Source organism: Callorhinchus milii, unplaced genomic scaffold (genome assembly GCF_018977255.1).
Source record: "Callorhinchus milii isolate IMCB2004 unplaced genomic scaffold, IMCB_Cmil_1.0 Scaffold24, whole genome shotgun sequence".
In the NCBI taxonomy this organism is placed as follows: domain Eukaryota; kingdom Metazoa; phylum Chordata; class Chondrichthyes; order Chimaeriformes; family Callorhinchidae; genus Callorhinchus; species Callorhinchus milii.
Genome location: NW_024704765.1, coordinates 600,879 through 625,884, shown reverse-complemented (window position 1 = coordinate 625,884; position 25,006 = coordinate 600,879). Strand labels below are relative to the sequence as shown.

The following is a 25,006-nucleotide window of genomic DNA, read 5'->3' as shown; positions in this document are numbered from 1 at the left end:
TAAATTAACCTCATGACTCTTTGTGGGAATGTGTTGTTGCAGATATTCCCTACACAGCAGTCACTACACTTGATAGTAATTGGTGTGAACCACTTTGAGATGTTTTCATTGTGATAAGATGCTTTGAAACACAAGTATTTCCAGCTGTTTTATGATCCCCGTGGATTCTGATGCATAATTTTAATGGTCTTAAAGACAGGGGTGCCACTGCAATGATCGTGAGCTGATTCCCAGCAGCTGTCTGATGTAAGTCACACTTGTGACAGTTGCTCGGGTGAGAGATTTTACAGTAGCCTAAGCATACACTTACACTGAAACACTAGACGTGATTGACTGTCATTTGTAGGGAAAATAGTTCATTATTATCCCCAATTTAACATCTTGTGGGCAGCAGTGATCAGTGGTGGAACAAAGGCTATTCAGGGTCTGGAATGCAGCAAGCTCGCAGACTGTCCCCTGGAGACCTAGAGTTCCAATCCAACCCACACTGCTGAAATGAAAGTATAGTAAGCAACGCTGATCTGCACACCAAATCATTGTCTCTCATGTTACTCAGATAGCTGTGCTGGGATGTTGTGAATAGGATCTAGGATAGGCACTCGTGCAGAAACTGGCTGGGCCGAATGGCCTGTTTCTGAGCTGCACCTTCTATGAGCCTACACAGGAAGACACACATACATATATAGAGAGTTGGAGAGCGAGACATGTTTGCAAAGACAACAAGGAAAACACACAGAGGTGGAGGGAGAGAGGAGAGCGTGTGTGCAGAATAAGAAAGGGAGAGACAAACACACAGATACACAAGCAACAATGCGCATTTTACAAATTGCATCTGGTTAAAACGTCTGAAAACAAATGCTTCTTGAATTGTGTTTTCTCAGAGCCAAAGAGCTTATGAGTATTATCTGTTCTTGTCATTTGGGGGGAGGGTAGCACACTCAGGCATTGGGTAGAGCTTTAGTTCATATAAAGTATAATTGATTTTCCATTTTGTCACACAGCTCGGAAAGGTAAACTCCTGTTTTAAGCTTAACCCACGGAGAGCAGTTCAACATATTTATCTTGGCACAAAGTTGAGGTTGAACGAGAGTTCACGTCAGCTGGCTCTGCACTTGTCCTTTTGGTAAACTGTCTTTAGGTTAAAAAGTGCTTTGATCCTAAATGTATTCACAAGAGAGCAATGATTCCTTTTCCAGCCTGGGCATTAAATATTCTGTTAGCTGTAATTTCATGACTTGTATCTAGTGGCAAAGATGAACTGGAGGATTGAGTGAAGTTGGACTTTTGTTGCTCAAGCAACAAAAGTTTTGTCCAAAGCGGTTTTAACGAGCCCTGTATGTTGAGGCTCACACAGTAAGCAAGCAACTGGCCTGTTTTACACTGGATCAACAAGTGTTTTGTTGTGAAATGGCTTCAGTGGGTCACGTCAACACTGTTTGTAATGCACTGTTGGCCTGCAGCTCACACAGAAATTGCTCGGAAACCAATTGCAAATCGTGGGCAAAGGATCCGCAACAGTTTGAAAACCGCGGCTTTATTATCTGAATTACCTGGAAAATGATTTAATCTGCTGGAGATGTAGTGAAGCCTGTGACCTTAGCCCCCTGCTGTACTTAGTGCTCTGCGCCTGGTCTGCAGCTTGTTTGTGTTGCCAAATAGGGAGAAATCGATTTCAGTGTAAGACCTGCTCTTTAGATGACTTTAACTGATGTTTCTTCAGCTTTGAAGGAGTTAAACTCTTGGGAGTATTTAAACGTGTCGACTCTGGAGCCATTCACTTACTGCACTTGCTGGTGTAGGACGTGGGGTTTGTTTTTACACTGGAATTACCATACGCTGTGAATAGGACATTCATATACACTACACTTTGGCAGCTATTACCTGCAAAATACTTTCTAGGCACCGTATCAGATACAAGGCTTATTATTTATTATTTACATTGTTGAACCCAGTGATTGCATATCCCAAACCGGGAGTATTCAGGCAAAGGGTTAGTTTTGTAATATGTTTGACATGTCATGTTTTTCAAAGGACGACTGTGATTCCAACCCCGTTTAAAGTTCGGTTAGAAGTTAACCCAAGCTTGAATTGAAACCCGCCCAATAGCACGTCACAGTTTTAATCCCGACCCCAGTGAGGAATTGTTTTGTTTTGAAGCGGTTCTGGGTGATGATGCTTTTAAAGTGGGGAGTTTCTGTTCTGTTCTGTTTAGCCTTTTAACCGGTACCGGGGGCTGTGCTACAGCAGGACTGAACGGGTTAAATGGTTTCATCTACTTGTTGCTATCTGGGAGAGTATATAGGATCTGAGTAACAAACTGTAGTTGGCCTCTGGATGAACCTGCGGTGGAGCCAGAGTTGGGGTCATTCCAAGTTCATACCGTGGACTTTTGACTGCCCTGCCCTGTGTTTGAACCGGTCGGGATCCCTACAGGGATCAGTCACTCACACCGGTAACACTAACCAATTTCCATCAGGCATCGGCATGGGGTAAATCAACAGGAGGTGCTCCAGGGAGCTCCCAACCTAATGGGGAATTTTTGGAGCGAGGCCAGCAGGGTGCCCCTGGGCTAGCCAGCTAAACAGCCATCCACACAAACGGTGGGGGGAGGCAAGGGGAGGGGTGCTCTTAGGCTAAATCACCAACGTGCTAGTGTCAGAATGCATTACTGCCCCCCAGCTAACGACGGAGGGGAGCTGATTAAGGGCTGGAGCTTAGAGAATGCGACAGGAAAAATAACAAGGTCTTTGGGAGCCTGGAAATAGCCACACGTTTGTTCAGTCATGCCTGGGGAAAGCAGTAACTCGGCCATTTGTTCCCTTCCACCAAAACAGCATGGCTGAGGCCAGCCAAATGTCCACGGAGAGAGGGCAGGGAAGCCTCCGTTTTCAAGGAGTCAGAATACAGAAAGCACAGTCCATACAGCCAGCCACAATGTTTGTGTACATGCTCTGCTGGTGATGGATGTTTTTCTGAACAAGACACCTAATTCTGAGAAAAAGAGTGCCATTTATCATATCAAAATATCTAAGAACTTGACGGGGAATTACTGGCAAGTGTGGTGACTGTTTTTTGCAGGCAGACACAGGAGCTGTTTTGGACACATAATCAGCAACGAGATGAAGGCTTATCATGGGGGATTGTTGGTCAGGACACATCAAGCTTCCTTCTCTTTTCAAATAGCATGTCAAATCTCTAACATCCACCTGAACAGGCAGATAATGCTAATGACAAATCTGCTAATGCAGTCTCTTCCCCCCACACGCCCCCACCCCCAACGCTGGCCTGGACTGTTGATTTCTGAAGTGGGGCTGCAATCTCTTAACTGTCCAGCGCCTTGGGACGTGAGAGGCGCTATACAAATGTATTTTGTTGTTGTCGTTGTTCTGACCCATAGGCGAGTGTGCTGTTGGCTGAATCAACAACAACAAAATTACATTTATAGAGCGCCTTTCATGTCGGGAGGACGTCCCAAAGCGCTGAACGGTCAAATGTCAGGGCCCGGGCATGGGGGAGGGGTGGTGTAGGGGTGAGGGAAGGCAGAAACCAAGCCATGGTATAGGTTGAAGCCTCCACCATGCAATTCCATCTGCCCATGAAAACTAAGCTTGGTTTTCAGCTCAGGTCTCCCAGGTTGACAGTGCACAGCAACGAGGGATAGTTAGTGCCGGGTGACTGATGAGAAGAGAAGATCCATGCTCTGTGTGGCTGTCCCTCACAATGAGTGATGGCTGACAGGTCTGCTGGTGTAAATGAAACTTCTGTCAGCCTTTCAGAGCAAACGTGCACCAGTGCCTGACATGAAAGAATTTCAGACGTTGACCAAAATCATATATGGTGTGTGACATAGTCGATCACGCCATCCTCCACCGCCCTTCCTCCGTCATCCACCTCAATGGGACCGCACTCGCCCGGTTCGAGTCCTACCTCACAAACCGCCAGCGGTACATCTGCACAAACGGCTTCTCTCGCTCTCACCCGGTTACCTGTGGGGTACCCCAAAGATCCATCCTGGGCCCCCTCCTCTTTCTGATCTACATGCTCCCTCTTGGGGATATCATCTGCAGACATGGGGTACATGTCCACATGAATGCAGACGACACCCAACTCTATTTTTCCACCTCTCTGCGACCCCCAGTCCCCTGATGTTCTGTCAGCTGCCTGTCAGATCTCAGGGGCTGGATGAGCGCAAATTTCCTTCAGCTGAACGTTGACAAGACGGATGCCATACTCTTTGGCTCTCGTCAACGTCTAAAATCTCACGGCTCTCACCTCCTCCACCTACCCGACCTCCCCCTAAAACTCTCCAAACCCGTACGCAACCTAGAGGTCAGGTTCGACCCCCAATTATCCTTCCTCCCCCACATCCGGTCCCTCACCAGCACAGTCTTCCTCCACCACCGACGCATCGCCCGTCTCCGCCAATAATAATAATCCTTGCATTTGATATAGCACTTTTCACGTCTTCTAGACGTCCCAAAGCGCTTCACAGAATACAATACCTCTCCCCAAAAGCCGCTAAAACTCTGGTCCCTGCCTTTGTCACCTCTCGGCTGGACTACTCTAAAGCCCTCCTCGCCGGTCTCCCATCCACTACCATCCATAAAATCCAGATCATTCAAAACTCTGCCGCCCGCATTCTCACCCACACCAAACCCCTCTCCCCGATCCCCCCAGTCCTGGCCCTCCCCCCCACCCCCAAACCCCTCTCCCCGATCCCCCCAGTCCTGGCCAGACTGCACTGGCTGCCTGTACCAGAGAAGATCGACTTCAAGATCCTCACCCTATAATAATCCTTGCATTTTGATATTTTTTGATATTCACCCTTGTATTCAAGTCCCTCCACTCCTCTGCACCCCCCGACCTCTCTGACCTCCTTTCTCCTCAAAACAGTACCCGCTGCCTTCGTTCCTCCGGGTCTGGCCTCCCCCGAGTCCTCCCCTCCACCCTCGGCGGCCGTGCCTTCAGCCACTGTGCCCCGAGGCTCTGGAATTGCCTTCCTCACTCCCTTTGCCTCACTCCCTCCCTTCCTACTTTCAGGTCTCGGCTGAAGACCTTTCTTTTCGACTGCGCCTTTGGTCACCTTCCCCCCCCCCCCCCCCCCCTCCCCTGGCTCTTCCCCCTCCCCCTGGCTCGGTCCTGGGATCCGTTACTGTAAAGCGTTCTGAGACGCTATCCAGCAAGGAGGGCGCTATATAAATCCAAGTTGTTTAAGGCCCACAAAAAGCCTCAAGTACAGTCTAAGCTAACGCTTCAGCACTGTGCTCCCTTCTGTGTGTTCTTCGGGTGGATTTTAAAGACCCCAGAACACTATTGGAAGACAGAACGAACCTTTTCCCATGTCCTAACCATAATCTTTACTGAGTTGTTAGTCAATTGTTTCATGGCCATTTGTGGGACTCTCATGTTTTCCTAAAAAAAATCACTTGACAATCACTCGGGAACTCCATCGCTTAGAGCGTACCTATCTGTACTTGCAATTACCAGTGAAGTGCTTTGAGATTTCAGTGTTTCTAAGTGCCCATGCAATGTCAGCCCAATTCGAAAAGATACCAGGAGGCAGTTGGCACTCTTGTGGACATTAACTTCAGTTTTCTGCGACGATGATCAGTGGAAAAGAAAACTCACATTTCATTATGTATTACAATGTCGCAAAGGACTTCCCAGGTGTTACAATCAAATATACTGGCTGTGTGTGTAGGCAAACACAGCTGGTAATTTACATCTAGAAAGCTGGCTACTCTTTTGCCATAGTATCACAGGATATTTAGCATCCACCCAAGGAGGCAGATGGAGGAAGGAGCAGAGCAAGACACAGCCGTGCAAACGCTGTATGGAAAACAAGAAATGGTTATCCAATCAGCAATGATTATGGGGAATTGTGCTGATTACTGAAATGACTGAATAAATCACATTAACTCAGTGAAGATAATTTATCCACCTCTGTGGCTGGATATCAGACCTGTAAACGTCACCTCCCATACCTATTCCCGGAGGCTGCTTGAGACAATCTGCCGTTCTAGGTGTGCCGCACCCTCTCCTACCCTCTCTCCACCTCCTGGCAGTATGTTTACACTCTCTCTCTCTCTCTCTCTTGCCCTCCCCCTCTATGGCTATGTCCTCACAAACCTCAGTCCTCACAAACCTGACCCACTTTATTTTGTTGCCACTTCCACACCCTCCAACACTTTTTATTTGCCGCCAGTAAACCAACCACTAAAGTGTGATTGACGATGACCTGGCCCAAACCCCGAGTGAAACTGGGGCGATTCCCTGCCCCCCCAACTTCCCCATCAACCCCACTCCGAGAGGACAATCTGCCACCCTAGGCAGCTGCCTGATTTGCTAAAGTGGCCCCTACCTACTCCTCCCCTACTCCACTTCAAAGTTGCCTGTGGGCCTGTAAAGAAGATTGTTTCTGATGTGGACGCTGTGAGTATGAAATGCTCCAATGTTCAGCCCACTCAGTCGCTTCATAATGTTTAAAATATAATTTCAGGTGAACTTTGAGTATCTTTGGTGACATTAAACGCTTGTTAGAAACTTCCAGGTGGCTATTTGAAGGCCTTGTGTTGTCCACACTTTAAGCCTTGCTTGCTTGCTACACCCATCTTAAAGCACCCCAGGGAGTACAAGTTGTTATTGCACTTCTACAACGTATAAAGTCCAATAAGTCTAAAGTGATGTTCATCATAGAAGGAAAGGACTAGCAGATTACAAATCGCTGCATTAGATGTAGAGCCTTTCACATTGGGAGGACACCTTGAAGAGCTTCACACGATTTACTGTATATAGTGTGTATTTTGTTGGCAAATGGCCACAGAAAGAGCTTTAACCCAGGTGTAACTCTTTCATGTTGAAAAGTCTCAAAACACTTTACAAGTAACTGCTGAGTAACTGTTTTTGTATTTAAATATGGCAGCAACTTTCACCAGCATTAATCTGGGGGTGTTGGCCATGACACTGGAAGAAACTCCCTTCTCTTTGAGACATCTCGATAATGTGATGGGCGCTATATCAAATGCAAGGATTATTATTAGCAATCCAGGATATTTAACGTCCACCTGAACAGTGAATAAGGATGCCAGTTTAATGACTCATCTGAAGGACCGCGCAAAGCTTCCCCCAGACTGTACTGGGAGCGTCAGCCCTTGACTGACCTTGCAACCTCTGTGCTGGAGGCAAGAGTCAAAATCACCATCTAAACATGCAATGGGAATTCCTGCAGTTGACTCATTCTGTTGCCGTGAACGGAATGGTTCTTGAGTAAGTCTCAGCCCTGTGTATAGAGATCTCGTGTGTCAGCAATCTGGTTTAATTACAATTAGAGGAGAGTTTTAACAACCTGTCTTCGGGTGTGGTTTGACACATGAACCTGGTTCTGAATCTGCAAGAGAATTGCAGTTGACAGTACAGTTTGTGTATAGCAGTGAAGCCAGAATGAGGCCAGGGCACTTGCTGGACTTGGTTTTTTAAAATAACTGTTGATGCTGTGAGGGGAAGACTGTTGGGTGTCTGGAGACATGAGATCAAATTGGCCAATCGACCTTTTTCACCCGAAACAATCTTGTGACCACAACATGACTTCCTGCCTTATATCGCTGTTACTGTTACAATGCCAGGTGTCTCTTACTGCAAAATGGCCAGTTTCTCCAGCTGTGAATCTCCCCGAGATTTGATCAGTGGGACCTTCCATTGCCTCTTCCCATAAGGATCAAACTCTTTAATGGGAATGTGTAGACCTGCCCATGTTCACCAGCTGTGCCTCCGGTGATAATAATAATTTGGTCCTTCAATCCATGACTGTTTGTGGGACGCTGCTGTGCACAATTGGCTGCTGCGATCGCTCACAAAATATACAGTCAATTCACTTTACAGTATATTCCCTGAAGCGCTTTGAGACGTGTCAAAGACGTGATAAGACACTATATCAAATGCAAAGATTATTATTATTATCTGGGGCCAGCCTGTAAAGGCGGCGTTGCTGCAATTGCCCCTGGATCCTAGTAAGATTCAACGGGTCATAAAGATTAGGTAAGTCTACAAATGCTTGAGATCTGAAATGATTTAGATAGATAGCAGCTGAAAGAGTCAAATGGGTTAGCATCAGTCCTCAAATACCTAAACACAAATTTCTCTCTTAAGTTCAGGCACGGGATCCTCTGTTGCCTATTTCCAGCTTTGTGTGTCTGTGTGTTTGAGGGGGGCTGTGGGGGAAGATTCACCAATTTTCTATCTTTCAGGCAATGTGACTTTTTTCAGTTTGAGAATTATCCACTTGTGAGCATTGACAGTGAGGATCATTGAGCTATTCACCACAGGAGGCATCACAGCCCAGCCTGATCCTATCCACACACAGGAACCCCCAGCAGTGACCATTCAATGACAGTAAGCGCCTTGGGACGACCTCCCGACGTGAAAGGCGCTATACAAATGTAATTTTGTATTGTAATAAGGAACAGGAATTTGCCATAACCGTGGGTTCGACTGCCCTGGCTGAGAGCTGGCTCACTGTAGACCAAGGGATTAAACCTGCGGCCTTTGCATTCTCTTCAGCTTAGCTACTTTAGCCTCATCTATTTATCTTCTATTTATATGTTGTGTTTCCTCCTCGAAAATAGATTTGTGGGTTTCTTGTGTGTGTGTGAGTAGTGTGTCATTGGTTACAGGCGATCTCGGGCCATCAAGTTGGCCATCAACTTCGCGCACACCTCTCCTCCCACTCCCTCTTCGAACCCCTCCAGTCCAGTTTCCACCCACAGTACAGAGACTGCGCTTATGAAAGTCACAAACGACATCCTCTCTATCTGTGACCAGGGCTCTCTCTGTCTCCTTGTCCTCCTGGACCTCTCCGCAGCGTTCGACACAGTCGATCACGCCATCCTCCTCCACCGTCTTTCCTCCGTCACCCACCTCAGTGGGACCGCACTCGCCTGGTTCGAGTCCTACCTCACAAACCGTCAGCAGTACTTCTGCACAAACGGCTTCTCCTCCCGCTCTCACCTGGTCACCTGCGGGGTACCCAAGGATCCATCCTTGGCCCCCTCCTCTTTCTGATCTACATGCTCCCTCTTGGGGATGTCATCTGCAGACTTGGGGTACATTTCCACATTTACGCGGATGACACCCAACTCTATTTTTCCACCTCACTTTGCGACCCCCAGTCCCCCGATGTTCTGTCAACTGCCTGTCATATCTCAGGGGCTGGATGAGTGCAAATTTCCTTCAGCTGAACGTTGACAAGACGGATGCCATAGTCTTTGGCTCTCGTCAACATCTAAAATCTCACGGCTCTCACCTCCTCCACCTACCCGACCTCCCCCTAAAACTCACCAAACCCGTACGCAACCTCGGCATCAGGTTCTACCCCCAATTATCCTTCCTTTCCCCACATCCGGTCCCTCACCAGCACCGCCTTCTTCCACCTCCGATGCATCGCCCGACTCCGCCAATACCTCTCTCCAAAAGCCGCTAAAACCCTGGTCCATGCCGGTCCATGCCTTTGTCACCTCTCGGCTGGACTACTCTAACGCCCTCCTCGCCAGTCTCCCATCCACTACCATCCATAAAATCCAGATCATTCAAAACTCTGCCGCCCGCATTCTCACCCGCACCAAACCCCTCTCCCCGATCCCCCCAGTCCTGGCCCTCCCCCCCACCCCCAAACCCCTCTCCCCGATCCCCCCAGTCCTGGCCAGACTGCACTGGCTGCCTGTCCCAGAGAGGATCGATTTCAAGATCCTCAAACCTTGTCTTCAAATCCCTCCACTCCTCTGCACCCCCCGACCTCTCTGCCCTCCTCTCTTCTCACAACAGTACCCGTTGCCTTCGTTCCTCCGGGTCTGGCCTCCTCCTCGTCCCCCGAGTCCTCCGCTCCACCCTCAGCGGCTGTGCCTTCAGCCACTATACCCCGAGGCTCTGGAATTCCCTTCCTCACTCCCTTCGTCTCGCTCCCTCTCTTATTTTCAGGTCTCTGCTGAAGACCTTTCTTTTCGACGGCGCCTTTGGTCACCTTCCTCCCCCTCCCCCGACTACTCCCCCTCCCCCTGACTCCTCCCCCTCCCCGTGGCTCCTCCCCCTCCCCTTGGCTCCTCCCCCTCCCCCTGGCTCAGCGCCAGGATCCGTTACTGTAAAGCGCTCTGAGACGCCATCCGGCGAGGAGGACGCTGTATAATTCCAAGTTGTTGTAAATCCAAGTTGTTATCAGGACACGTGTCCAGAGACGGCCAGCGAGAACATGGAGAATGCTGGCGGGTTTTGAGTCAGTGTCAATTCAGCTCACTTGGTAGCACTCTGACCATGAGAGCACTGCCCTGTAGGATGAGATGTCAGCTAAGATCCAGCACATCTATCTGGTCTTCAGGTGGTCATTAAAGATTCTGTCACATTATAGGGAAAGAAGAAGGAATTTTCTCCCCAATCCTGATCAACAATCCTTCAGATAAATTAACCATTCACTTTATGGCTGTATGTGTGCAAAATGCCTTCACTGCATTTGCCTACAAAAAGAAACGCTTAACAGTCATTGCTTTTGAAGTGCTTTGAGGCATCTTAACGAGCTATAGAAATGCATGTTCTTTCTTGCCTCTACACACAGATGAGCTGAACTCTTGTGTTCCTAACTCATTTCTCATTTCTTTCTTTTTGAAAAGGTTGAGTTCTTTAGCTGGAGCTAATATTCACAACAATACAATCCTCTATACCTAGCCAACAATCCAACAACCCCCAGATAAAATCGTTCATTCACCTCATGGCTGTCTTTGGGAGATTGCTGTATGCAAATTCGTTGATGTATTTGTCTTTTACAAAAATACACAACACAGTAAATCTTATCAAGTGCTTTGAGAAGTTTCAACAAATGTCATATCAAATGTAAGGATTATTATTACTCAGTTTAATCTGTTCGCATTTGAGGCAGATGCTTTTCAAATGCTCAGAAGTAAAAAGCTGTTAACTTTAAGTCGAGTGTTTCCTGCAGCTGAAGGTTGTCTGTGTGGATGAGGGTGGATGTCCTTAGCCTCAGGCATTTGGGTGCAACAACAGGCCTGGCAGGTTTCTGAGCTTCAGAGCAAGACTTAATATTGTTCTAGGAAATTGTCAAGCCCTTTTGGGGACTTTTGAGTCAGAACCTCAGTATATTTCTAAAGGATGTACATCATGATGTGAAAATCTCATTTCTTAGTCTCTTTCATTGCTTAGTACAACTGTTTTTTTTCTTAGAGACAGAGATACAAACCATACCCAAGTGGTCTGGTTATCACATTAGTCACAGCTCCCAGCCCCAAGAAATCTGGTTTATGACTAATAGAAATTGGAGCCATTTTACATGGTAATGTTTTAGTTTTTACTAAAAGGGTTAAAACCCTTGTAATTACCATTGGGGAATGCTTTACTTCCCCCTCAGGTGAGCCTGGTCGCCACAGGTAGGGAGCACCTTTACATCTGGTGTTCTGTTTGTACCATACAGATTCAGATTGTGTCTCATCCCATCCTCACATCCAAACCATTCTCACTGCTCCAGGGGAGCACAGAAAAGCTGGCGGTCTATAAAGCGACAATCTATAAACATTTATAAAAATGTAAATATTTTCTGGAATCCAATATCAAAAGTATCACGTGATCTCTGTCCCCTTCCAAAACACAAACTTTTCTGAATCTATAGACGATGTGGTGTTAGGAGAGTGGAGAACCAAAAGGTGGATAGATATTTGCTAGGCCAGGGTATCAAGGGTATGGGAAGGGCAGATAATTGAAGTTGAGGTACAGATAGACCATGATCTTATAGAACAATGGAACAGGCTCAAGGGGCTGAATGGCCTACTCCTGTTCCTATGTTCCTAAAGTGCCCAGGGTGGGGAGTGGAGGAGCACAAATCTTTGTCTTCTACATTGAATAAACCATCAACGTGGCCCTTGACACAGGATCAATAGAATAATTCAAAAAAGGGAACCAGATAGGGACCTGAGCAGTCAGAATACTAAGGGATGCGAGGAGGGATCTGGGGAGCAGGAGAAGTACAGAAGGTCATTTTTTTAAAAAAACAGAGGAAGAGAGAGGTAGCCAAGGCACGGACCCTGAAGAGAGTCGCCTCTCGTGCTGAAAGTTTTCATGTATTTTTGCATGTCAGCCATTTGTTTTTGCAGAGAGCTCAGTGTATAATATTTGCCGTATAAACTATTGAACTTTTGAAGCAACAATGTAGAACAGCTGTTAGAGCAGTAAACGGGGTTGGGGCGGTGGGGGGGGGTGGGAAGGGAGGAACGCTTTCATTGTTGAGCTATTAACCGTGTTCCTTGGAGTGGATCTGTCTGCAAGAGCTGAACTTTTCACCTGTTGCTAATAATATTTTTTTCCTGACTGATTTCGTGGAGATGAAATGTTAGTGTTCTAAAGCATCTCCTGCCAGCCTGGTGTTTGTAGTGACTGACGGCTAGTTTCCACTCAGCCCAGGCACACTGCAATCAGCACCAAATATCCGAGGCTGGCAGTTTATTGGCCTTCTGCCTGCTCTTGAACAGGCTGCAGGAAGCAATATTGCCATGGAACCTAGTGTTGCTTTTACGCTGCTGGTTTGTGACCGGAGGTGACTTGGTCGTATGAGAGGAGGGGTGTTTGGGACTAATCCAGTGCTCTGACCCTATGCTCCATCCACTCTCTGACATCCAGTGATTGGTGCTGCTCTGCACCTCCAGACTCCAGAGCAAAAGTGTAGCAAAGACATTATACTTCCACCTGGATTAACAATAGACTGAAAGTTAGTTATTTCAAACCTTAAAAGAATGGAATTCATCCCATCATGTCTGCGCTGCTCTATCAAAGAGTAATTCATTCAGTCTCCTTTACTTGCCTTTGCTGTGAAACCCCTGAAAATGACTCCTTTTTAGATATCTAACCAGGTCCCTCTTGAAATCTAATATGGATCCTACCTCAACCACTGCATCCAGCAACACATTCCACATGTGGGGTGAAAAAACTCCCAATCTCTCCCTTTAATCCCTTTCCAGCTATCTTAAATTGATGTCCTTTCGTCACGGATTCACAACTAGTTGAAATAATTTCTCCCTGTCGACTCTATGATCTCCCCCTCACTATTTTGAGGTCCTCAATCATATCTACCTTCAGCCTCATTTGTTCCAAGCCCTCTGGGAAGTGAAGGGCACTACATAAATGCAAGATGCTGTTATAGTTCCAGTGAAAATAGCCCCAGTTTCAGCAGTATCTGCTCATGGGTTAAACGACTCATCCCGAATCCAAATGAGACAGGTTAGTTTTACCATACTGGTGATGTGTTGCCTAACACTAGTTACTGGTATAAATTACTTCTATTTCAAATATTTGCGGTTTACCAACAAAAATGGCGAATCATAATGAGCAGTTCTCAAAATTCAAATAACCTGCAGCTGTGCCAATGCTGAGTGCAGGGTTGCAGCAGGATATAATGCTAAATTCTCAGATTGTCCTGGATTCTCGTCAGCAACAGTGATTATGTCACATTTCCGTTTGCTTGAAATCAATCACGTACGTAAGCAGATTGGTGACAGCTCGGCAAGCACATAGCTGGTGCATTTAAGAGCATGAAACTAGTCTGACTGCTCTGGTGCCGTGCACCTGTACACTGGTGTATGGATGTGTGAGTTGTAGACGGAGAGAGGAATCCTGTTCTAAGCAGCAAAAATTCAACAGCCACATGTGCACATACTTGGGCATTATTTTACCCAGGGGGGAGCTGAATATTTTCCTCCGTGATGGAGCCAGAAGAATAAGGAGCTCCCAAGAATTTCAGATTCTCCCAAACTCACCAAACATTTGTTTACTAAGGTGTGTTCTTGTCGTGCCTGTCACGATCCAGTGGGACATTTTTAGCCATGGTCTCAGCCTGACTCAGTCTGTCAAGCTCTATTCTCTGGGTTTGAAAGTTATGGATTCAAACCTCCTGTCAGGGATGGAGCTCACAGTCCAGGCTAAAATCCAGACTCAGTACTGGGGGGAATGCTGCTTTGTCATAAGTGCCAATCTTCGAATAAAGGAAGTGTGTGGCCAATTTTATCTGGGTAATCGTTGGCCAGGCCACCTAGAGAAACTCCCTTCTCTATTCAAATGGTGCTGGGATCATTTAGGGCCACCTGAACAGGCAGACAAGACCTCAGTTTAATATCTCATCGGAAGGACCACACCTTCAATGCAGAGCTCCCCCCAACACTACACTGGAGTGTCAGCAATTCTGACATGTTCTTAAATTTTAACATGAAATGGGTTGACAGGCTAAAACCAGGTGAAATTTCTGGCCTGTGAGTGGATTGATGGTGCAGGTCGTCGATTGCCACGTGGTGGGTTACGAAGCAACTTGCTGACGAGTCAAAGGGCGATCCGAAGAGTGGTGGATCTCTTTGTGCCCTAGCTGTGAACCATTCTCTGTGATACAGCTATAACTGGCTGGCCTGTAAGTGCTGTAAAGCACTTTGAGATGATCCAATGCAATAAGGCACTGTAGAATAGGACGTCTCAGTGGCAGGGTTGAGATTCATGAGCGCTTAGAGACTGGGTTTATTGGTTACTTCTGATATGGCTCAGTGGCCCACACGGGACACTACCCTGCATGAGGGGCACTAAATAAATGTAAGTTATTGTGGTTGTTGCTTCACTTGTTGACACTATAAAGTTTTGTCTCTGTTATTCTCCTGCAGTTCGCTGGCACATTATCAGATGGGCTGGGAAAGACAATGGACACCAGGCACCAAGCTGAGCGAGAGTCCATCCGCTATCAGGCAGTGACTAGTGGTGAGCACCTGGTGGCTGGGATTCAGGGCCTTGCTCATGGTGAGTACAACAACAACTACTACTCGCATTTGTATAGTAATAATAATGTGGTCACTCAATCCACGACTGTTTGCTGTGCGCAACTGGCTGCTGGGTTTCGCCCACAAAACACACAGTCACTCCACTTTACAGTATATCCTGTGAAGCACTTTGAGACATCTCGATACGGTGTTATATTAAATGCAAGTATTATTATATAGCGCCCTTCACACAGGGTAGCATCCGGGAACACTTCACCATAGTGGAGTCTTGACAATGAGCCAGGGGGAGACGGAGGGGGAGGAGGTGACTGTAAGCACGATATAAAAGGAAGGTGGGATTTGAAGGTGGGCGGGAGGGAGGGGCAAGGTGGAGGGATTGAGTGAGAGAGTTCCAGAGTTTCGGGGCGTAAGTGATTACAGGAGGGTAGAATCCTATTTTGTTTGCCTCAGTGAGGGTTGGGGCGGAGGGGGATTCTGGATTGCACCCAGTGAAAGCTATAGTGGGAAAGATATCTGCCATTTTTCTTCTCTATCACACCCTAGAGATCGTTCTATCGTTCTGTATGTGGGAATGGCATATTGTTTGATGGTGGAGGCATCACATCCAGGTTGGGGGTTGGTGGGGAGAGGAGGTGTTGGAGGGCAATTAGAAGCTGGAGCCCTGGCTGATGTGTTTTTCGCCCTCCCTAGCCCATGGGCGTTGAGGCCAGTTTTATGTGCACCGGCAGAATGGGCTGAATTTATCTCCTGTGTATTAAAACACTACGATGCCACCGACCCAACTGAGTTTAGCCAACGCAGCACAGACTGCGATTGGCCTTCTTATCTGTATGGCCTAGAATGGCAGGGAGATTTTTTTTATTCCAGACCTCACAAGCTACTCATTAACTGACGAGTTCCCTCCCTTGCTATTTTGTGCCCTCACTCGCTAGGTATTCTTGGCGGCTTTACCAGCGTCATCACCTCGACAGTGGAAGGCGTGAAAACAGATGGCGGTGTCGGAGGCTTTTTCTCGGGCCTCGGAAAGGGATTGGTCGGCACGGTGACCAAACCTGTGGCCGGTGCGCTGGACTTTGCTTCAGAGACCGCTCAAGCCGTACGGGAAACGACGACCATGAGCAACCTGAGGTAAGCTCAAATTCATCCCAAAACTGCAATGATGAAGTCTTCAGACATGTCTCTCTGGTGTTCTCCCAACATCTTTTTGTCTTGCACTTTCTCTCCTCGCCTCTCCTCATCTCCAAAACCTTCTTAGAAATGTATCACTTTGCGTGTCATGCCTTGGGTCAACACCCTCAAACTTACCCCTTCTTTCCTTCCTTGCACAATGATACTATTGTTGTGGTGAATCGCTTTGAAATGTAAATCTTCTGTGAAATATGCTGAATAAGCAAGTTATGTTGGTGCAAGCAAAAGAAACTAGATTAACAGCTGCATTAGAATTTTAGTAAATGTGCAGTCCCATCAGCCCTTATTAGGTACTTCAATCTGAACTGAAGATGATTTGGCAAAGGAGCAGAGATGTTCGTAGAGTGATTGAAGGTATCTGAGCTATATCAGGATACTCCTAATAATACTGATCTTTGTATTTGATACAGCGCCTTTCGCATCAGGAGAACTTCTCAAAGCGCTTCACAGGTTTCATTGTAAATGAACGTAGCTGAATCTGATTTGTTGTGGAGTCCTGGAGGGTATTGGTTAGAGCATTCGCCTCGCAAGCGAGAGGACCTGGGTTCGATTCCCGGACAGGGTGAAAAGTTAAGCAACACGCCTCTGCTTACCTAGTAGTAAGTAGTTGTTACTTACTAGTTGTTAGTCGATTGGCGGATCGCTTTTCCAGTAATAATACTTTCAAAATAATTATTTGATTACTCTATTCACCACTATTTGTGGGACACTGCTGTGTGCAATTGGCTGCCGAGTTTTGCCCACAAATATACAGTCAATTCACTTTACAGTATATTCTGTGAAGCGCTTTGAGACATCTAGAAGACGTGAAAAGCGCTATATCAAATGCAAGAATTATTATTATATTGTGGGTTACACAGTGAACCATAGAATCATATATTCATAGATGTATACAACACAGAAGGAGGCCATTCGGCCCATTGTGTCATTGAAAAGAGCTACTCAAATCAATCCCACTCCCCTACTCTCTCCCCATAGCCCTGCAGACTTGTCCTTCCCAAACAATTATCTACTTCTCTCTTAAAAGTTGTTATCGAATGGCTTCCACCAGCCTTTTAGGCAAAGCATTCCAGATCCCAACAACTCGCTGTGTGAGTGGTGTTAAGATGCAGTGAGGCTGTGATCTCCACTACTACAACGTGTGCTGCTTCACTGCAGTTAAAGAACAATCCATCACTCCTGTTCCAATCGTGGTACAATCACAGAAGCATATTGTCCATCTTTTCCTACCATTGTACCTGATGCATTATACCCGGCCATAAAATCTGAACAGTCTAAAGAATAAAAACATAATACTCTACATCTCTGAGCTGAGATGACCTTGATAAAATACTTAGTGTTTGTTCACATGGTTTGTGCCATGTGAATTGTTCAATGGGTTTGGGTTCAGATAGTTATAAGAAAGAGAGAACTGTAATTTGTATCGCCCTTTGACACTGATGTCTGAAAAGGCTTTACAATATTTATTCTCAAGTGTTAGAGATTTTTTAAAAAAACTTATTTTTTCCTGCAACCTCCATTGTTCTGCATAGAATAAAATTGATGCAGCACCTGTACAGAACTGCAGACCTGCCCACGTTCAGCCATGCCTCCGGTAATAATAATAATTTGATCCCTCAATCAATGACTGTTTGTGGGACGCTGCTGTGCCCAATTGGCTGCTGCGTTTCGCCCACAAAGGATACAGTTAATTCACTTTACAGTATATACTTTGAAGCGCTTTAAGAAGCCTCGAAGAGATGATAAGGCACTGTATCAAATGTGAGGATTATTATAACATCTAAATGTCTCATTCGCTTCATAGTTAATTGCTGTCAAGTGTAGTGACTATTTTTGTAGATAAAAATAGCTGCTAATTTGCCCAAACCAAAGAGAGGTGCCACAGAGGGCAATGTAGCAAATGACCATGTTATCTTTGAGGATTGTTCATCAGGACAAAGGAAAAGTTATCTTCTAATAGTGTCATGGGATCTTTCAGCGTCCATCAAACCAGGCTAATTGGACCTTGGTTTAAAGTCTCAACCAAAGGTGACACCTCCAACAATGCAGCTCTTACCCCTACCCCCCACTATTGCACTGATGTGTCAGCCTGGACTGTAAGTTCCATTCATGGGTCTTAAATACACAACCTTCCAACCCTATTGTGTAATATGTTGTTGCAGATGGTATTATATTGCTTTTATTAGTTAAGGTTATCGAGCCACACAAATAGCTATGCCATGGTAAAAGATTCCTAACACAATGGCAAGTATAGCGGTCCGGGTACCCTTTTCTTCAGAGTAAGTCACACACAGCTCATGTGGTCTTTATCTCCACTTGAGCCATTGTACCTAATCTCACTCTTCTGCTTACCCCCACATCCTCCATTATTTTTCCTCCTTAAGCACCAAATTCCTTTCCAAACAATGGACAGGTACAGTTTGTGGCAGTGTATTCACATTCCAATCACTCTCTCCGTAAATACATTTTTCTAAACACCCTTTCATATGTTTTGTGATTGTTAAAATCAGGCTTCTCAGTACTGACTCATCAACGGTGGAAATAATCTGTTACTATTTGCTCTTTGAAAGGCTCTGTGACATTCCTGCTTAACCTCGGCAACAGGCCAACCCTGATAAAACGTAGCTTTAATAATAATAATAATAATCCTTGCATTTGATATAGCGCTTTTCATGTCAGGAGGACATCCCAAAGCGCTTCACAGAACACACAAGTGAGTGACCTGAGTTCAATTCCAGGCAGAGGGCGAAACCTTATTCCACACAGAGCCTAATAATAATCCCTCCAAAACAACAAAAACAATAATAAATTGGTCATTTTCAATCTACGACTGTTTGTGGGACATTGCTGTGCGTCCTCCCGACGTGAAAAGCGCTATATCAAATGCAAGGATTATTATTATTAGCTTTTGGAAACGTAAACCGAGACCCCGGGTTAAAATGAAGCATAAAATGGCCACGTACTGCTGAAGTGACATCAGTGGCACTTCCTGTGTATCGTACACATGTGCTCACCACATAGGAAGTAACATCAGCAGTGCCCTGACAGCCCAGGAACCAGACATTTTTTAGCACAGTAAGTTCTCTTGTGAACTCCGAAACCGGGTGTGCCACTTTACAGTGCCGGGATTGTCCCGAGGCCGACAACAACTGGGTTGACCAGTATTGAAAAAAAAGGTCTCGCATCATAACCTGTCGTCCCTCATGGCACCTGAGTCAATCTACACTACATCTCTTTTTATTATTTTAACATCCACCCTAATGGATGCCCAAAGCTGCAAAGACTACAATGGTCCAATTAGACCTGGTGTTGAGTACACAAGCTGGTTTTGGACAATTTGCCTGACACACCGTGCTCACATGCAGAGTCTTGGAGTCCACATGAAATAAGCCATACACAGCCATCAGGTTTCCAGGTCCTGTCCAATGAAAAGGTTTATTCTCACAATCCTTTATTCTGTGATCTCCACTCCTCAGATAATGGGACCAGAGGCTGGTGAACTAGCCTAAAAATCAGACCACTCTGCATTTCTACAGCCATCAGATGCAGTGCTTTTCAGCTACTGCACCCGAAACTCTGGAACGCTCCCTCAATCCCTCCGCCTTGCCCCCTCTCCCCTTTTTCAAGTCCCGCCTGGAAAACGTCCTCTTCGATTGTGCTTAGGGTAACCTCCCCCCACACCACCACCCCCGGCTCAGAATCAGGCTCCACCACTGTTAAGCAATCTGATATGCTACCCTTCATGGAGGGCGCTATATAAGTACAAGTTTTTGTTGTTGTTGGTTAGCGTGCGATGTCACAAAAACATCCGTTTACTTGTCGCTGGACCAACCCGCTCTGACTCCGCAACTTAATAATAATAATCCTTGCATTTGATATAGCGCTTTTCACGTCGGGAAGACGTCCCAAAGCGCTTCACAGAACACACTGTAAAGTGAATTGACTGTATATTTGTGGGCGAACGCGGGGGCCAATTACGCACAGAATGTCCCACAAACAGTCGTAGATTGAAAATGACCAATTTATTATTGTTTTTGGTTTTGGAGGGATTATTATTAGGCTCTGTGTGGAGTAAGGAAACTTGCCCAAGGTTTCGCCCTCTGCCGGGAATTGAACTCAGGTCTCTCGCTTGTAAAGCGAGTGTTCTAACCACTGAGCTACAGGACTCCACAACTTTTCACAATTGACCATATGGTGGTAACGGGACTCCAACATGGAATCGGTCTTGAGAGATTTGGGACTGAATAAACCAGCCGTTTTTACAACCTTATTGCCTCTGGAGGCAACCTGGTAGTGTCAAATTAGCTGCCTTCTGATCGCTTTGAAGTCCTCTCCATCATTTACATCCGTGCTTGAAAGGAAAACCTAAGGGATTTGTACTGTATAGAAATGAGAGTTAATTAGCATCATTTGGGTTTGTTGTGGCTGTAAATTCTAAGCCCTCACCCATCAGGAAAGGAGAAAAAAACTGTTTGGGTCTGTGCTGACTAACGCTGCACATGGTAAATCTTGCATCTTTTTTTAAAGCTGCCCCTCCCTCACCTCCAAGGCCCACTTTATTGTAGGTTATCCACTGATTTGGTGACTGAGGTTTGTTTTCTGTATAGCCTTCCAAGTTTTATTGAGTGTGGCTGTGCTCAAACAAGTCTGCCAACACTCGCTTAATAGCAGACAGCAAATCTGGCGAAGTGTGACTGAGTTCCAGCAAGTCGGTAGATTGTGAAGTGGCCTTCATGCATTATTTTAACAGGATGCTTCAAAGCCAACCGCATACAAGGGTTGAAACAGGAAGCTTTAATTGCAAGCAGAATGATAGATGACTCTAGTGTGTTTTAAAAGGGAGAACCAGATTTTCCACAACTGTTTACTGCAGGGATTGTATGCCATGTTACCACCTTCATCTGGTGGTGCTTTGATTTAACTTTGTCCCTCTTGGCTCGTAGAGTCATAAAGTTTACAGCACAGAACGTGTGTCCCAATGTGTTTGTACTGTTCCACATTCCCTGCTCTTTCATTGCTTCCATGCTAGTACTGGCTCCCCCACTAGAACTATCAGGAGCTTTCTATTCTCACTCTCATTCCTTGCGCTCACAAAATATACAGTCATTTAACTTTACAGTATATTCTGTGAAGTGCTTTGAGACGCCTCAAAGACCTTTAACAACAACAACAACAAGATTAGTCAGTCAGAAGGACGTCCCAAGGCGCTGGACAGTGAACAGCATTTCAGACCCGAGCTGGGGTGGGGGGTGGGGGGGGGGAGAAGGAAGGGGAGGGGAAGGGGAGGTGATCGATGGCATGGTCGAAGAGGAGGGTTTTGAAGTGGGACTTGAAGGAGGCTAAGGAGGGGCCGAGGCGGAGTGATTGGGGGATGGAATTCCAGAGGTTGGGGCAGAGTGGCTGAAGGCTCTCCCGCCAATGGTGAGGCGGGTGGGTCGGGGGACGTGGAGCAGCCAGAGACGGTTGAGTGGAGGGAGCTATATCAAATTTTAAGGATTAATATTGTTGTTTATTAGTTGTTTCTATGCCTATGTTAGTTTCTCATTTGAGTTATCAATTATAATCCTGTCACATCTATGCTGGTGCTCGCTCCCCACTGAAGCTCTCTACTTTAATCCATTCCCCTAATCTTTGCCCACTGGGTCTTTACTGGTGTTCACTTCCCCCACTGAAGCTCTCTGCTCTAATTCCATTCCCTTGCTCTTTCCCCACTGTACCATCAAGGTACAGTGGCTCAGTTGGTAGCAGTCTCACTTCTGTGTCTGAAAGATGTGGGTTCAACCTCACATCAGGGATTGGAACTCACATAATCTATACTGACATTCCAATGAATTTGCTGCAATGTTGGAGGTAGCGTTCATCGGATGAAATGGCCAACGTCCTGTTCAGGTAAACGTTAAAGAGTGCATGACATTATTTGTAAAGTGAACTCTCTCCCAGTGCCAACAATACCCCAAATAAAACTGATCATTCATCACTTCATGGCCAATATTTGGTCTGTTTGTGAGAAGTTGCTGCGTGAAAATTGTTTGGCGTATTTGCCCACAAAATACAGTCTACTTAGTCATTCAGAATTCTGCCACCCACATTCTTACCCGCACCAAACTCCGCTCCCCGATCCCCCCAGTCCTGGCCAAACTGCACTGGCTGCCTGTCCCAGAGAGGATCGACTTCAAGATCCTCACTCTTGTCTTCAAATCCCTCCACTCCTCTGCACCCCCCGACCTCTCTGACCTCTCTCCTCACAACAGTGCTCGTTGCCTTCGCTCCACCGGGTCTGGCCTCCTCCTTGTCCCCCAAGTCCTCCACTCCACCCTCGTCGGCCGTGCCTTCAGCCACTAAGCTCCGAAGCTCTGAAACTCCCTTCCTCACTCCCTTCGCCTCGCGCCCGCTCTTCCTATTTTCAGGTCTCGACTGAAGACCTTTCTTTTCGACAGCGCCTTTGGTCACCTTCCTCCCCCTCCCCCCGGCTCGGCCCCGGGATCCGTTACTGTGAAGCGCTCTGAGACGCCATCCGTTGTTGTTAGTCTTCTGAGAGGCCCTCCCAACATGCAAAGCACAACATGAAATAATCAAATGTAGGGTTTATTATTATTATTAACCTTCTAACTCATTGTTATTGTATTTGACCAATTGGCAGAGTGACAGTTATCAGCATTGTCTTCCATGTGTCAGAGACCTTACTCTCCAGCTCATTTGCTAATCGGGTTTGCAAGAGTAGAGCGAGCCCCCTGACTCGAGCAGATCAGGCTGGTGTGTTATCGTGACAATTAGTAATGAGTTAGTAACACGGGACCCTGTGTTTTTCCCTTCTTGTACGGTGCTTTGGTTTAAAAGAAAGAACTTTAAGTTTTATACATCAAGACATCACTGGGCACTTGATATTGGCAGGTGTAGTGACTATAGGCCACATGTTAGGATTAGTGCAAGAGACACAGCAGATCTTTGCCCGCGGAAGGAGTGCTCCACATGGGAGATGTAAGAGATTAACCAGTGAGCAGTCTCCACTCTATGGGTGGTTTTCTACGCAATTGTTCCCAAGTTCAGACCTTGTTGGAGTTGATCCAGGCATTTTCTGCAGCAGCAAAGCACGCACTTTGTGGGCATTGAAATAAAGTGTGCTTTTTTGAAAAAATTAAAGCCAGGAGCATTTTTGATGAAAATTCTGCCAAGTTCATCCCCGTCTTGTACTTGCTGAACCTCAGCCAGGATCAGAACCAGCCAATATTCATTTGTATAAACCTAATGTGGCTTTTAATACATTATATCCTAGTGGGCTTTAATGTTTTGTCTTTGTATTATGATATCTATGATAGCAGCTGGCAAAAGCTTTGTTTATGATTTGGGATGTCTTTTCCTGTATGTTACGTTGCTAATTTAACAGGTCTGTGTGTGTGTGTGTGTATAAATAAATGGGATTGGATCTTTGAGAAAAATCATCTCAAACACAAGTGAAGGTACAGTGGAGTATCCCATATCAAACCACCTACCTGATCCCTAAAACTCACAATCTTCCCTGTGGTGATTCTCTGCATAATGACTCTCCAGTGCTCACGGCCAAGAAGCCATCAGATCCTGTTGATGGAGCCTTCCTCCTGAACTGCATTGTTGCACTAAAGCAACTCCCACTGCGCTTTACACAAATTTGCCTCTGAAGTCGAGCTTGTCTCACAATGTAAGTCGGGCAGTTTTCCCAAATACCGATTTGGCTCTCAGACTGCCTCAAAGGACTGACTGGAAAATGCATCGCCTCTTTATTTTGTAGGCAAATGAGGCTTCCAATTTGCCCACAGCAATACCACTCAAATATCCATAAAGTAAATGACGACATTTATCTGGACGTTTGCTGACAAAGGTACTGGGATAAACTCCCTTCTCATTTTGAGAAGTGTAAAGTGATTTTTTAATAGCCAGCAGAACTGGCAAACAGGATCTCGGTCTAATGTCTCATCCCAAGGAATATCACCTCCAATAATACAGCACTCCTCCCAGCATTGCATTAAAGTATCAGCCTGGATATGTGTATTCAAAGTTCTGAAGGTGGGGGGGGCTGGGTGGGGGGTCCACAACCTTCAGTCTCGGAGGCTCGAGTGCTAACAACTGAGCCAGGCTGATGACTGAGTCATCCTTTTGGAGTCGTTCTGTTTCTCTGTCCTGCAACCCTCAGGCCTGGCCATGTTGGCAATGTGCACAGGCAGTGTCACATCGCCAAACAAGATACTTTCGAACTTTTGCACAAGTCGTTATTGGACATTTATTTTGGTGATGTTCACCCTCTGAAATCGGTGGCACATTGTGAAAAGTGCCACAAGCACATTTCCCTGACGTTGTCCCATCTCCCAGCCTCTCCCCATTGTCAGTCGCAGAGCCGCAGGGTGTTAGCCAGGCTGGGTATTGGTGACTGGAGTTTTTTCTCACTCTTTATTTTGAAGAAGTCCTGTGTTGCTAATCACTTATCAGACCTGTTTGTGTGAGCAGACATGCCTTGTGCAAGACAGACTTCATTATGTATTGTTTTTTATCTATTTGCTTTGTATGGAGTATGTTTAAAGTGTAAAGTCTAGGCTGTTGCTTTGCGCAGTTGACCTTCACACTGGTTCTGTGCGGTTCCATGTCCTTGGAGTGTTCATCTGTAAATGAGATGGAATTGTTTCTGGATAGAATAGAGCAAATCATCTGTACAGTAATGTCTTTGTGGAGAGCCCATGTAAAGGTTCACTCAAAGGAGTAATATATAACAGTCTGGAAACAGGGTCTGTCCTGGTCCTTGTCAGGCTTCCCACTGTGACTGCTGAGGAAATACATAGTAAGTTTCTACACGTTTCCTGTCTTGAATTTTATGGACTACAGAATCCTTATCTTCGAATCCTTTCATAATCTTGCCTCTCCCGATCTGGGCACTCTCCTCCGCCCTGATTCTCCTGTCTGTGCCCTCTGGCTCAGGTCTGTTTGCTTGTTACTCACTCCCTCCATCTCACTAACTGTGACGAAGCCTTCAGCTGCCATCAGCACTCTGAAAC

General features: G+C 46.1%; 1 protein-coding gene across 1 annotated transcript in view; it reads left to right on the top strand.

The window, feature by feature from the left end:
- vps13d (vacuolar protein sorting 13 homolog D) overlaps window positions 1–25,006 on the top strand; it is a 123,548-nt gene that overhangs the window by 83,298 nt on the left and 15,244 nt on the right. Inside the window, exons 65-66 of the mRNA XM_042343811.1 lie at window positions 14,685–14,817; window positions 15,731–15,926. Coding sequence (XP_042199745.1) covers window positions 14,685–14,817; window positions 15,731–15,926 — 329 coding nt within the window. The remainder of the gene's footprint in view (window positions 1–14,684; window positions 14,818–15,730; window positions 15,927–25,006) is intronic.